Source organism: Peromyscus eremicus, chromosome 2 (genome assembly GCF_949786415.1).
Source record: "Peromyscus eremicus chromosome 2, PerEre_H2_v1, whole genome shotgun sequence".
Classification (NCBI taxonomy): Eukaryota; Metazoa; Chordata; class Mammalia; order Rodentia; family Cricetidae; genus Peromyscus; species Peromyscus eremicus.
In genome coordinates, this window is record NC_081417.1 from 11,957,818 (window position 1) to 11,972,098 (window position 14,281).

General features: G+C 39.4%; 1 protein-coding gene across 1 annotated transcript in view; it reads left to right on the forward strand.

Moving 5' to 3' along the window:
• The window catches only part of Rab2a (RAB2A, member RAS oncogene family), a 90,010-nt gene that overhangs the window by 51,496 nt on the left and 24,233 nt on the right, over window positions 1-14,281 (forward strand). The window contains exons 4-6 of the mRNA XM_059253832.1: window positions 2,536-2,618; window positions 3,035-3,127; window positions 11,636-11,747. Of these exons, the coding sequence (XP_059109815.1) occupies window positions 2,536-2,618; window positions 3,035-3,127; window positions 11,636-11,747 (288 nt within the window). The remainder of the gene's footprint in view (window positions 1-2,535; window positions 2,619-3,034; window positions 3,128-11,635; window positions 11,748-14,281) is intronic.

Consider the following 14,281-nt stretch of genomic DNA (forward strand, 5'->3'; position numbering starts at 1 on the left):
TTGGTTGTGATGTGTTTTTGTTGTTTATGTGAAGTCAGTGTGAAGTGGCAAATTATACAAGTTATTTCTGTTGGGAACCCATTGTTTGCTCTTTGCAAAGCAGTTTGAGAGGAATGGGAATAATTTATAGATGTTTGTCCTTAGTTTTATTTTCCTTTTTACTGTACCTTGCCTGAGCTGAAGTTTTACATTTTTGCTTATAGTAATATTTTTCTAGCAATGTGTTTATTTTTATTCATTCCACAGAGTGTTCCAAAGAAATCATTCTAAAGCAAGTGGTTCTCAACCTTCCTAATGCTGGGACTGTTTAATACAGTTCCTCATATTGTGGTAAACCCCAACCATAAAATTATTTCATTGCTACTTTATAACTATAATTAACTACTGTTATGAATCATAATGTAAATATCTGATATGCAGGATATTTGGTGTGTGATCCCTATGAAAGGGTCATTTGTAGCCCCCACCAAAGGGGTTGTGACCCACTGGTTGAGAACCACTGTTTTAAAGGATGCATCCCCTTGTTGTTGGTCAGCCACAGAAAACATAAGAGCTTTAAATAGGATTTTGTTTTTACATGTATATTTGCCTGTGGTTTTTATATTCATGCTTGTGAGTAGGTGCCCATGTTAGAGGATTCATGTGCCCGTGTGTGTGCATGAGGAAGCCAAAGGTTGGTGTTAGATGTCCTCTTTGATGGCTCTCCTCTTTCTTAACTGAGGCAGGGTTCTCACTAAACTTGGAGCTTGATGATTGGGCTAGTCTAGCTAGCTATCTTGCCCTGGGGATACCCTTGTCTTTGCCTGCCAGCAACTGGGCTTATAGGCATGCTCTCAGCTTTATGTGAGTGCTGGGGATCTGAACCCTGATCCTTACACTTCTAAGCTGTCACTCCAGCCACACAACTTTGTTTTGAAATTACAATACATATCCTTTTTGTGTTATTTGCCATAAAATCATGGTATACATGATTCACAATAAAATGAATGTCTTAAAGATAAACTTAGTTTTCCCAGACTAAGCAATCAAAGAAGGGATTTCCCACATCTGTGGAAAGACACATCTCATTAAATGCACCTGTAAGCCCATCTAGGATCTTTGTGTTAAGTTTTACTTTGTTTTTGCTGTGTTTGAGACATGCCCTCCTATGTAGCACAGGCTAGCCTAAACTCACAGCCGTCCTCCTGCCTCAGCCTCCCAGGTGTTGGGATAACAGGCATGAGTCAATGTGGCTGGCTTATTTTCTACGTGTTTTGTTTTTTAACCTCAAACTATGTGAAAGGAACTGGCTGTTTGTGCAAGTTGTTTTTTTATTTGTTTTTCCATGCAGTGGCTTTTGTCCTCTCATTCAGCATAAGACATTTAACTATTAGAACTGGCTCCTGGGAGAGGATTGTTAACTTAGATCTGGGAGTTACTGTTTGAGAAATGTGTCCACTTACGTACAGTGGAATACTGACCATTGTACATGTGGCTGAGACACTTGGTTATACAGTTTCATTTAACGGGCTTCTTCTGAGTGCCACATGAGTACCAGACCCAGTTCTAGGCACTGAGAGTGGGTGATATTCAAGACAGGGAATATTTTTGGAGGGTCAACAAGAGAAGGTGCTGGAACATACTGACTGAGTTTTAGAACAAAGCAGAACATGACAGAAAGACGTTATATTTATATCAGGAAATCAGGACTAAGAACATGGAAACCTGAATATTTTTCAAGTTAAAATATTTTAAGTACAAAATTACATCTATAGTCATCGCCTTCCCCAATCTTTTTTAGCAGAATGTTAATACCACAAGATAGAAAAATTATTGAACTTGACGTAATCTCTGGTGCCTGTTTCACAGGATATAAAGATGACTTTTACATCCGGTTGCCTCTTGACAGGCATTGTATATCAAATGCAGAGAAAATTGATTGTGTGAAGGAAAATTATATAAATTTAATTCAGAACCTTTTTCTGTTTTTCATGAAATGATTGCGCAAAGAATTCCATCTTGTAGCTGTTGAAAGCCCACTGCAGTTTATGGTATAACTGATAAAATCTGCATCCTTGGCCTTCTGACAACCTTTCCACCAGCAGATGGTGGGCGTAAAGATGTCATTCATCATTTATTTACAATGGTCTTTATTTATTCTAGTGTCAACAGCTGCCCCGGGGAGTGGGTTATTGAATTCAAATGTGAGGCTCTGGGTTATTTGCTTCCTTTCAAATTTGTCTTCAGAGCTTCGTTGCTAGGAGTCCATTCTGGGCTCTAATAATGATTCATGTATTGTGAAGCCATTCAGTAAATTGGGTTGTCAGGGATTGCCAAAAAGGGTTAGGGGTCTTGTTTCGGGGTGAGAGAGTAGTGGGAATGCCGCCTGTGCATCCTGGTGATTGGGGCAATAGTGCTGTTCTATGACTTTTCCCTAAGACTGGTGAAGTTTTCTCCTGTGTATGACCTCCTTTCCTTCATGCTCAGTTAGGTGTAATATGAAAATGTAAAGGATATGTTTTTAAGGAAGCTTCTCAACCTTCTGTTTCTTCACAGGCAGGGCAGGAGTCCTTTCGTTCTATCACAAGGTCATATTACAGAGGTGCAGCGGGGGCTTTACTAGTGTATGATATTACAAGGTGAGTATTATGAGTTTTTCATCTCAGTACAAGGGTATTATTTCTAAAGAAGTGTGGTTACCAGTAACAACAGTATATCATCTTTATACTCTAGCTCCTCACCCTTATAACTGTATCTTGAATCAAATTTAAATTTATTCTCAAAATCTTCAGCTCAATTTAAATAATCCCCAGATTGATCCATTTGGTAGTATTACACAGTTATTGGAATTTTCTAAACTGTGCTAAAAGTTGTATTTATCCTAACTGAAATCTAATCAGTGAACTCTAAATCCAAATTTTGTGCTTTAAATATGGTTCTCATAGTGTAAGTGGCTGTGGCTAACATGGTTAATGTTGTGTGGGTCTGTAGACTGTTCATTGTGCACTATGAAGAGAAATACTGAAAAACTGAAATCACATACCATTATGTTTAGGAGAGACACGTTCAACCACTTGACAACCTGGTTAGAAGATGCCCGTCAGCATTCCAATTCCAATATGGTCATCATGCTTATTGGAAATAAAAGGTAAAATAACTCACCTAGAGCTTAACTTGCATTCATGGTGAACATTGTGGTTACTATTTGTGACTGATTTGTCTGCATGAAGGTACTGTCTTCTTAAGTTTAAAGTTTCATTTAAATCTTAAGATATTTCTTTAGGTATTACGGTTAAGTTTAGCTTTTTATTAGTCAGTTTATTTTATGTGTTTGGATGTTTTGCCTGCATGTGTTTACGTGCAAACATGTATGTGCTCCAAGGTGGTCAGGAGAGGACATCAGACCCCTGGAACTGGCAGTTGTGAGCTACCATGTTCGTGCTGAGAATTGAATGCAAGTCCTTGGAAGAGACAGCAATTGTTCCGAACCTCTGAGCCATCTCTCTAGTCCAAAAATTTACAGTTGTTGTTGCTGCTGTTGTTGTTGTTGCTGCTGTTTATTATTATTTAAAATAGGATTTGTTCAAGGGTATACTTTTTAAAAAACAGCCCAAGGAACTTTTGTCTTTTTGTCCTTAATTTCAGCACTCAACAAAGGCAGGCAGATCTCTGAATTCTATTTAGGCCAGCCTGGTCTGCCTAGTGAGTTACAGGCCAGCCAGGACTATATAGTGAGACCCTACCAAAAAAAAAAAAACAAAATAAAATAAAACCCACTGATTTGATGGAAGGACAGGGAGCTATTAAGTATCCAGACTGAGCTGAGTGTGGTGGCACATAGCTGTAATCTGAGAGGTTGAAGTAGTAAGATCATCATTACATAGCATGAGCCTGTTTCCCAAAAACTTGAAAAATACATGTGTTCATATTTATATTATCCCATTTGCTTTAAATGCTTAATAGAAATAAGTATCTGTACAGAATACAGGAAAACATTTCTCATTTTAATGACATAATAGTCATCATATCTATTAATACAATAAAAGATTAGTTAGGTATATTTAAGTGCTAAAGCACGAGTAGTATTTTTCAGTAAGTATATGAGTCTCTTACTTGCTTGGTTAGAGTTATGCGTCCCCCCCCCCAAGATATTTTATATTATTTGAGGCTATTGTGAAAGGTGTTGTTTCCCTGAATTCTTTCTCAGTTCATTTGACATTTGTATATAGGAGAGTTACTGGTTTTTGTGAGTTAATTTTGTATATAGCTTCTTTGCTAAAAGTGTTTATTAACTGTTGGAGTTCCTTGGAGGAATTTTTGAAGTCACTGTGGTCATTTGAAAGAAAATGGCCCCTCAAAGGGAGTGGCACTATTAGGGGGTATGGCCTTGTTGGAGGAAATATGTCACTGTGGGGCTGGGCTTTAAGGTCTCCTATGCTCAAGCCATGCCCAGTGTCACAGTTCATTTCTGTGCATTGATCAAGATGTAGAACTCTCAGCTTCTTCTCCAGCACCATGTCTGCCTGTATGTCACCATGTTTTCCTCTGAAACTGTAAGCCACTGAAATTAAATGTTTTCTCTTATAAAATTTACTGCGGTCATGCTGTCTCTTTACAGCAATTGAAACCCTAAGACAGTCACTTATGTATACTGTCATAACATCTACCAATAAAGATACTTCGACGACTTCTTTTCCAATTTATATCCCCATGATCTCCTTCAGTTGTCTTACTGCTCTGCTAAGACTTCAGGTGCTATATTGAATAGATAGAGAGTGGACAGCCTGTCTTGTTCCTGATTTTAGTGGAATTGCTTTGAATTTCTCTCCATTTAAGTTGGTGTTGGCTATGGACTTGCTGTAAATCACCTATATTATATTGAAATATGTTGTATCCCTAATCTCTCCAGGACTTTTATCATGAAGCGGTGTTGGATTTTGTCAAAGGCTTTTTCTGCATCTAATAAGATGATCACATGGTTTTTGTCTTTCAGTTTGTTTATATGGTGGATTACATATAAACTGACAGATTTTGGTATGTTGAACCATCCCTTCATCTCTGTGATGAAGCCTATTTGATCATGGTGGATGGTCTTTTTGATGTGTTCTTGGGTTTGGTTTGCAAGTAAAATACTGAAAATTTTTGCATCCATGTTTATAAGGGAAATTGGCCTTTCATTCTCTTTGTTAATGTCTCTGTGTAGTTTGGATATCAAGGTAGTTGTGGCCTCATAAAACAAATTGGGCAACGTTCCTTCTGTTTCTACTTTGTTGAATAATTTGAGGAGTATTGACGTTAACTCTTCCTTGAAACTGGTAGAATTCAGTTCTAAAATCATCTATCTGGCCCTGGGCTTTTTTTTGGTTGGAGATTTTGAATAACTGCTTCTGTTTTACTAGGGGTTTTAGGTCTTTTTAAATTCCTTATCTGATCTTGATTTAACTTTGGTAAGTTTTGAGAAAATTATCCATTTCTTTTAGATTTTCTAATTTTATGGAGTACAGGTTTTTAAAGTATGTCCTTAAAATTCTATCCTCAGTATCTGTTGTTATATCTCCCTTTTTCATTTCTAATTCTGTTAATTTGGATATTCTCCTTTTAGTTAATTTATGTAAGTGTTTCTCAATGATTTTCTCAAAGAATCAACTCTTATTTAATTGATTTTTTTGGTATTGGTTTTGTTGTTGTTATTTATATGTTATTGATTTTAGCCTGAGTTTATTTCCTGCTATTTACTCCTTTGAGGTATGATTTCTTTTTTTTTTTTTTTCCTTTCTTTCTTTGTTCCTAGCACTTTCAGATGTACTGTTAAGTTACTAGTAAGATAATTCTAATTTGTTGGGGGTGGGGGCACTTAGTGCTATGAACTTGTCTCTTAGAACAACCTTCATTGTGTCCCATGACTTTGGGTATGTTGTGCATTCATTTCTAGGAAGTGTTTATTTCTTTATTTCTGTCTGGACCCATTTTTTTATTCAGAAGAGAGTTGTTCAGTTTCTATGAGTTGGTAAGGTTTCTGTTGTTGTTGATATCCAGCTTTAATCTGTGGTCATATAGGATGCAGGGTGTAATCTCAATTTTCTTGTATCTGTTGAAACTTGCTTTGTGACTGAGTATGGGGTCAATTTTGAAGAAAGTTCTGTGAGGTGCTGAAAAGAAGGTATATTCTTTTGTGTTTGGGTGAAATGTTCTGTAGATACCTGTTAGGTCTATTTGGTTTATAACATCAGTTAGCTTTAGCATTTCACTGTTTAGTTTTTGTCGGGCCTGTCTATTGATGAGAGTGAGGTATTGAAGTCTCTCATTATCAGCGTGTGAGGATCAATATGTGATTTAAGCTGTAGTAATGTTTATTTTAACAAACTCAGGTGCTCTTGTGTTTGGTGCATAGATGTTAAGAATTGCAGTGTCCTCTTGGTGGGTATTTCTTTTGATGAGTATGTAGTGTCTTTCTCCATTTCTTCTGATTAGTTTTGGTTTGAAATCTATTTTGTCAGATATTAAAATGGCTACACCAGCTTACTTCTTAGGTCCATTTGTTTGGAATCTTCTTTTTTCATCCTTTGACCCTGAGGTGATCTTATCCTTGATGTTAACGTGTTTCTTGGATGCAGCAGCCGGATGAGTCCTGTTTTCACATCTATTCTGTTAGTCTGTGTATTTTTATTTGGGAATTGAGACCATTGATACTGGGGGTGGGTTGGGGGAGGAGAGGGAGGGAGAGAAGAAAGAGAGAGTGTTTCCCCTCATTTGATTTGCTGGTCTCAGAATATTTCTTCCTTGTGTTTTCTTGGATGAGGTTAACTTCTTTAGGTTGGAGTTTTTCTTCTAGCACCTTCTGTAGGGCTGAATTTTAGATAGATACTACTTAAACTTAATCTTGCCATGAAATGCCTTATTTTCTCCATCTATTATGAATGAAAGTGTTGGTGGGTATAGTAAGTAGTGTGGGCTGCCATTGGGGTCTCTCACAGTTATTAGAGACCTTCTGGCTTTTACACTCTCCATTGCGATTGAGAAGTCAGGTTTAATTCTATTAGGTCTGCCTTGATATGTTACTCATTCTGATATGTTACTCGGTCTTTTTCCCTTGCAGCTTTTAATGTTCTTTCTTTGGTCTGCACATTTAGTATTTTTATTATTACGTGCCAAGGGGACTTTCTTTTCTGGTCCAGTCTATTTAGTGTTCTTATGTTTCTTGTACCTTTATAGGCATGTCCTTTAGATTGGGAAATTTTCTTCTTTGATTTTGTTGAAAATATTTTCTTTGCCTTTGACCTGTGGGTTTTTTTGTTTGTTTGTTTTTGTTTTTGTTTTGTTTTTCCTACTTCCTCTATTCCTATTATTTTCAGATTTGGTTTTTTTCTTAGAATGACCCAGATTTCGTAGATATTTTGTGGCAGAAGTTTTTTAGATTTAACGTTTTCTTAGAAGTATCCATTTCTTCTGTCATATTTTCAATGTTGGAGATTCTCTTTTCCATCTCTTGCATTCTGTTGGGGAGGTTTGTTTTTAAGGTTCCTGTTCAAGTTCCTATGTTTTTCATTCCAGATTTCCTTTAGTTTGGGTTTTCTTTATTGATTCTATTTTGATATTCATGTCTTGAACAGTTTTATTTATTCCCTTCCACTGTTTGTGTTTCCATAGATTTCTTTAAGAGATTTATTCATTTCCTCTTTAAGGACTTCTATCATATTCATAAAGGGCTTTTTGAAGGTCTTTTGTGTGTGTGTGTGTGTGTGTGTGTGTGTGTGTGTGTGTGTGTGTGTTTCAACTGTTGCTGGACTCTAGTGGAGACATAATGTTTGGGCTGTTATTGATCATATTTTCATGCTGTCGTCTAGGCATCTGGGTTTGGAAAGATTCTAGATGTAATTCTAGGTGCTGATATCCGGTCTGGTCTTTGTTTGGTGGGTGTTTTTTGTTCCTTGGTTTCTGTTGCTCTCTCTGGTTCTTAGGAGAGTGTGGTGGCTGTGTGTTGCCTGGTGGGAAATTCCTCTGGGATCCTGCTAGGTGTGGGCACTGTAGGTTCTAGGTAAAATGTGTTTCTAGATACTGGGAGCTGACACTTAGGAATGGGGATGGGCTAGTGGAGGGCTGAGGGGTCCACAGGAGGGAGGAAAACAGGGTGTTCCACCAGATTTGCTTAGTTCCTTGGGAATGGGAGCAACCCAGCTGGATTTTGAGGAATAGAGGGAGAATGAAGAGCTGCAGTTAGCCTACATGCTTCCATTGCTGGAGTAGCCTAGGAATGCCTCTTGGAATTGGGGCCTGGGATAAAGCAATATGGAGGGGAAGATCTGTGTAATCCACTGGAGATGGGGGTAGAGGGAAAGGGTGGCCTCAGCAGGTGGTCTGCTGCAGAGCTAGGGATGAGACTGGGGGATTGGATTTGGAGGGAGGAGGGAAAGGTGAAAATCTGTGTTTAGCTTACCTGCTCTCCTGACTGGAGAATAATCATATTTTTAAATGGTAGAAATAGAAGTCATTTAATAACAAGCTTGTTTAAGTTTTTCTTTCATTAATTAGTAAAGAAACCAGTTAGCTATATATCCAGTCCAAAAGAGAACTCAGAATACCACACATATTTAGATAAGGAATGCCACCAGATGAATTTACAGGCAGCTGACCACCGAAGACTATTCGCAGGATGATAATTGTAGTTCACACCTCCTGCATTGCTATTAGTAACAACGTTATTATCTGTTTCCACAAATAAACCTCTGTCTCTACAGTCTTTGAAACACTGTGAAATATGGTAGCAATGGAGGGAGATTATAACACTGAACACATATATTGGGGGGAATTGTGTCTTTTTATCAAACTAAGAACATAGGTGAGTGTGGCGGTGTGTGCCTGCAGTCCCACTCTGCACAAGGCTGAAACAGTAGGATCACAGGCCCATGACACTCCAGGCTACACAGTGAGACCCTGTCTTAAAACAACAGTGTAAGCTAAGAATAAAGGGAAACAGTGGCATCAGAAGCTAGTGCTTTTGTTTGGGGCGATTGAGAACAAGATCTTTACTGTGTAACTGGCCATCCTCCTGTCTCAATCTTCTCAGTGCTAGGATTGAAGATGTGCACCACCATGCCTGGCTACAAAAAATAATTTTTGAAAAATAAGTAAAATAGATAAGGATCACATCAGAATCAGAAATAAAACAGTGACATTACTACAGATCCCTCTAGTACTAAAAAGAAGAGAATGTTGTGAACAGACTGAATGGAGAGCTATGCCACATTCACGGGTCTTAAGACTATGTGTGTCTCATGTATCTCAGTGTCTTAAGGTTTCTATTGCTGTGAAGAGACACCATGACCATGGCAACTCTTTTTTTTTTTTAATTAATTTTTTAAATTTATTTTACATATCAACCACAGTTTCCCCTTCCTCCCCTCCTCCTGTTCCCTCCCCCTACCTCCTTTCTACTCTCCCCCCCCCCCCATTCACTCCTCAGAAGGGGTAAGGCATTCCATGGAAATCAACAAAGCATGGCATATCAAATTGAAGCAGGACCACGTTCCTCCCCCCCTGCATCAAGGCTGAGCAAGGCATCCCACCATAGGGAATAAGTTCCAAAAAGCCAGCTCGTGCGCCAAAGACAGATTCTGGTCTGACTGCTAGGGGCCCCACAGACCAAGCTACACAACTGTCACCCACATGGAGAAGGCCTAAGTCGGTCCCATGCAGGCTCCCTAGCTGTCAGTCTAGAGTCTGTGAACTCCCACAAGCTCAGATCAGCTGTCTCTGTGGGTTTCCTGGTCATGATCTTGAACCCCTTGCTTATATAATCCCTCCTCCCTCTCTTCAACTGGACTTCTGGAGATCAATCCAGTGCTTGGCTGTGGATCTCTGACCATGGCAACTCTTGTAAGGAAAACATTTAATTGAGGTCATGGCTTACAGTTTCAGAGGTTCAGTCCATTATCATCATGGCAGGGAGGATGGCACCTGGGAGTATAGGGGCGTGCAGGCTGATGTAGTGCTGGAGAATGTGCTGAGAATTCTTACATCTAGACTTGCAGGCAACAGGAAGTGGTGTGTCACACTGAGCATATATGAGACCTCAAAGCCCACCTCCACAGTGACACATTTCCTCTAACAAGGCCATACCCTTTGGGGGCCATTGTCTTTCAAACTACCACATTCAGGCTGGCTTCAAACTCACTCTGTAGCCAAGAATGACTCTTATCCCCTTCCCTCCACCCCTCAAATGCTGGGAACACAAGCATGAGCCACCACATCTAGATTATGCAAGATGGTAGTTTTTCAAGGTTTCTCTTAAAAGTTATTCTAATCCCAACCAAAATTTTATGTATTTTTAAGGGATTTAGTCAGAATCTGAGTTTAGAATTTTTTTTAATGTTAAAATGTAGTCTAACCATAGCAACTTTGACATAGGGAACAAAATTGGAAGATCTACTTGTCTTACTAATACAGATTTTCAGATTATTATTGTTGTGTGTTGTTGAATGGCGGAGTTGTCTGGTTGGTCGTTTTTGTTTGGTTTTGTTTTTTCACAAAGTCTCTATAGTTGGCCTAGAACTTACTCTGTAGACAACAGGCTATCCTTGAACTTCAGTGACCGCCCCTCTGTCAGTTTCCTCTGTCCTGGGACCGTGGGTATGTGCCACTGTGCCCAGCAAGGTTTATAAGAAGGCTGCTATAATCACATTAGTACTTTAGTCAGCTTCCTAGCATTAGGAGGAAAATGCCTAACTGAAAGTCACATTCAAGTGAGAAGAAGTTTCACTAGATTACCTGGTGCTCTCACTTAGAGTCTATAGCAGTGGAGTATACTGTAGCAGAAGCTCTTAGCAAAAAAAAAAAAAAAAAAAAAAAAAAAAGGAAGGAAGAAATAAAGAAAAGAAAACTAGTCACTTTGAGGTGTCCAGGAAGCAAAAACAGGAATGAACTATTGATGAGCTCCTCCGAATAACTGTGCTGGGTGAGAGACGACTGGCCAACCATGTGAGTGCGTTTACATAAACAGTAATAGCAAAGGCTTTGAACTTAATAAAACATACTTGAAGAGACTCTTCCTTCACTGATCCAGTTCTTTAGGAAAAACTGCAAGGAGACACCCAGCCTTGTAGCTTAGAGTTTTGTCTGTCCCTACACATCGCCCAGTGGTTTTGCTGTAAGGAGAAACTGAGAGTTAAACCAAGATAAACAATCCATGTTTCTTTAACACTTTGGATTTTACAAAGTTTCCTATAACTTCAGGGAATTGAATAGCAGATATTTTGATCACATTCTTAGAAACTCAGGCACCGTGGCCAGTGGATGAGGAGTTCAGGTCAGTCCTCCTTGTTTAAACTGTTAGCCAAGTGACTTTCTGCTTTGGTAACCCACTGTGTTTGAAGATGGAGTGCTTATACAGTAGCTGCCTTCCTGCTACTGCTGTAAGTACTTAGCATTCTGGAACTCGGACTTGGAATATTTTTCTGCTGGAATTCTAGTCACTTGAAAGTAGGCAATGTAGTTCAAGCATTTTGACCTTCATAACCCAAGAATAATGTAGCTAATTATGCATGTATGACATGGTGGAAAAAACGGTCAGTGTCAAGTCCCATGGTGCATTTTCCACTGACTGACTCCTCTGTTTGTGCTGGGTTAGTTACTAATATAACTCCTTCTCTCCTGTGTTCAGTGACTTAGAATCTAGGAGAGAAGTGAAAAAAGAAGAAGGTGAAGCTTTTGCACGAGAGCATGGACTTATCTTCATGGAAACTTCTGCCAAGACTGCTTCCAATGTAGAGGAGGTAAGTAAGTGAGGGGCCTCATCCATTTGCTTACAGACATTGTACTCCATAGTCCTTAACATTGTATTGACTGGTTTATATTCTGTAACTTTTATGTTTTTAGTAGTTCTTGAATATAATAAAGTAGAACAATTGCTTTTCTTTGAAATTCTTCTGATGTGTATTTCCTGTCCGGCTCTTGCATTGTCTTCTGAAGCCCAGTAGCCTGCATGTGTCAGTATATCTATGTGCAGTATCACTGTTTGAGAATCCTGCTGTCTTTAATGGGTAAAAATTATATTATCGTATTTTTTCATTGATCTAATCAGCCCAAACTGTTAGTTTTCTGAATACACTTCTATGTATATTATTTGGATATACTGCACATAGATGATTAGAATTACTATATTCTGTATTTTATCCAAAGAGGAAATAAGACTGAGAAAGCAGCTTACTGAAGTAACGCTGAATTTCTGCCTCCTGTGAGACCAGCTTATAACGGTGGCAGAAACCTAGGAAAACAGTGGCTGGAAAAGCTCCTTGTTTGAAGTAGAGCCAAGGCAAGGGCCCTGTGCATCAGCTAGCATAGCACTGTAGACCCAGAATCTCATTAGTAAATACTAAATTAATACTTGGTGCTCTTCAGTTAACTCAAATTCAGAAATTAACTGTGGTAATTCTGTGACACTGGTTTATTCAATGAAGAAATCTTCCTTGGTAAGATCCACTTATCTATCCTTGATGAGATAGCCTGCAATGATTCTAAATGTGTTTCCTACAGGCACCAGCTCGTGCTTGTTAGGAGCAGTAGTTACAGATTGATAACATGCATTTCCCGTCACCCAGAACACCAGTGAGAAATCACCTCACCCTTTTGTCTGTCTTCAAGTAGAAATGCACACTCTATCTGAAGCTAGCCATTTCAGGGAGCTTCTCCTCTCTCGGTGGTGTTGTATTTGAAATCATAAAGGCCAGTCTTTGGTGGGGATGGGTTTCAAGACATCTGAAGCATGTCTGCATTCACGAAGAATCACACTGTGAGGTCACATAACAAAGCTTAGATTCATGGGAAAAGTTTATTCTAATTCTGTCTCTAATGCCTTTTTGTGTTTTTTTTTTCTTAACAGCGTTCATTTGTAGTAAATTGCTGTTGTCCTATTAGTTGAGTATTTTAATGAAAAGCTGTGTTCCTGGAGTAGACGAGCAGCACTATAAACCTATACTTATGATTTATAGACTAATTGTTTAAACTTCATCTAAGCAAGAACTTGCCTTACTTATAAGGACATATGTAGCTTAAGTTTTTCTGCCTGGCCCACGGTCAGGGCAAATCTCTCTCACCTGCCAGTCCCACAGCCTCAGACCCAACCAAGTAAATACAGAGACTTATATTGGTTACAAACTGTATGGCCGTGGCAGGCTTCTTGCTAACTGTTCCTACAGCTTAAATTAATCCATTTCCATTAATCTATGCCTTGCCACATGGCTCGTGGCTTACCGGCATCTTCACATGCTGGTTGTCATGGTGGCGGCTGGCAGTGTCTCTCTGACTCAGCCTTCCACTTCCCAGCTTTATTCTCCTCCTTGCCCTGCCTATACTTCCTGCCTAGCCAACGGCCAATCAGTGTTTTATTGATTAATTAGCAACACATTTGCCATACATCCCACAGTAGACATAGCATTTTACTTAACAATGAAATCTAATTTGCCTCCCAAAAGCTGAACATACTATGGTGAAGTATTTTAAGATGGAGGACTATGTTGTGATCTAAAAAAGGGTGGAATCAAGTGGGACATGTGACTAATGACTGGAGTCCCCGCACTGAGTCCCAGCTGACTCAGAATTGCCGTGAGTTTGAGACTAACCTGGTAGCTAACTTCTGCTCCTGAGGAGATAGACTAGCTTAACTTTCCTGCTGCCAAGTACAGCTAAAAAAGAAGCCAGAGTCCCAGGAAAGGGGCACCTTGATGCAACAGAGAGTCCTTAGGGATCTGTGGGCCATAGGGTGCTATTCTAGGCTAGGACATTGATAAAGTGCTTGTCTGACTTCCACAGGACCTAGGCTAGATCCCCAGCCCTACCAGGAAAGGGGGTTTCCTGTGATCAGCAGCGTGGGCTGATAAGTGAGTTCCAAGCTAGCCTAGGATACAGAGTAAGACCCTGCCTGAAACAAAAGCAAAAGGCCACTGAGATGGAAAAGATAGAATTATTGAGGTGAAATGTCTTAAAGTATTAGAAAAAGAAATGGAAAAAGGAGGGACAGAAGCTCATGGTGACACACACTTGTAGTACCGGTTCTTCAGGCCAGTTTGCTACATAGTGAGTCCCTACTTCAAAAACAACCAGGAAGAGGCTAGAGAGATGGAGCAGCACTGGCTGTTCTTCCAGAGGTCCTGAATTCAATTCCCAGTACCCACTTGGCAGCTCACAACCATCTATATATAACTGTAGTCCCATGGGATCTGATGGCTCTTCTGGTGTGCAGATGTACATGCATCAAAACACCCAAATGCATAAAGTATATAAATAAATAGGTCTTGGGGGGGAGGACAAA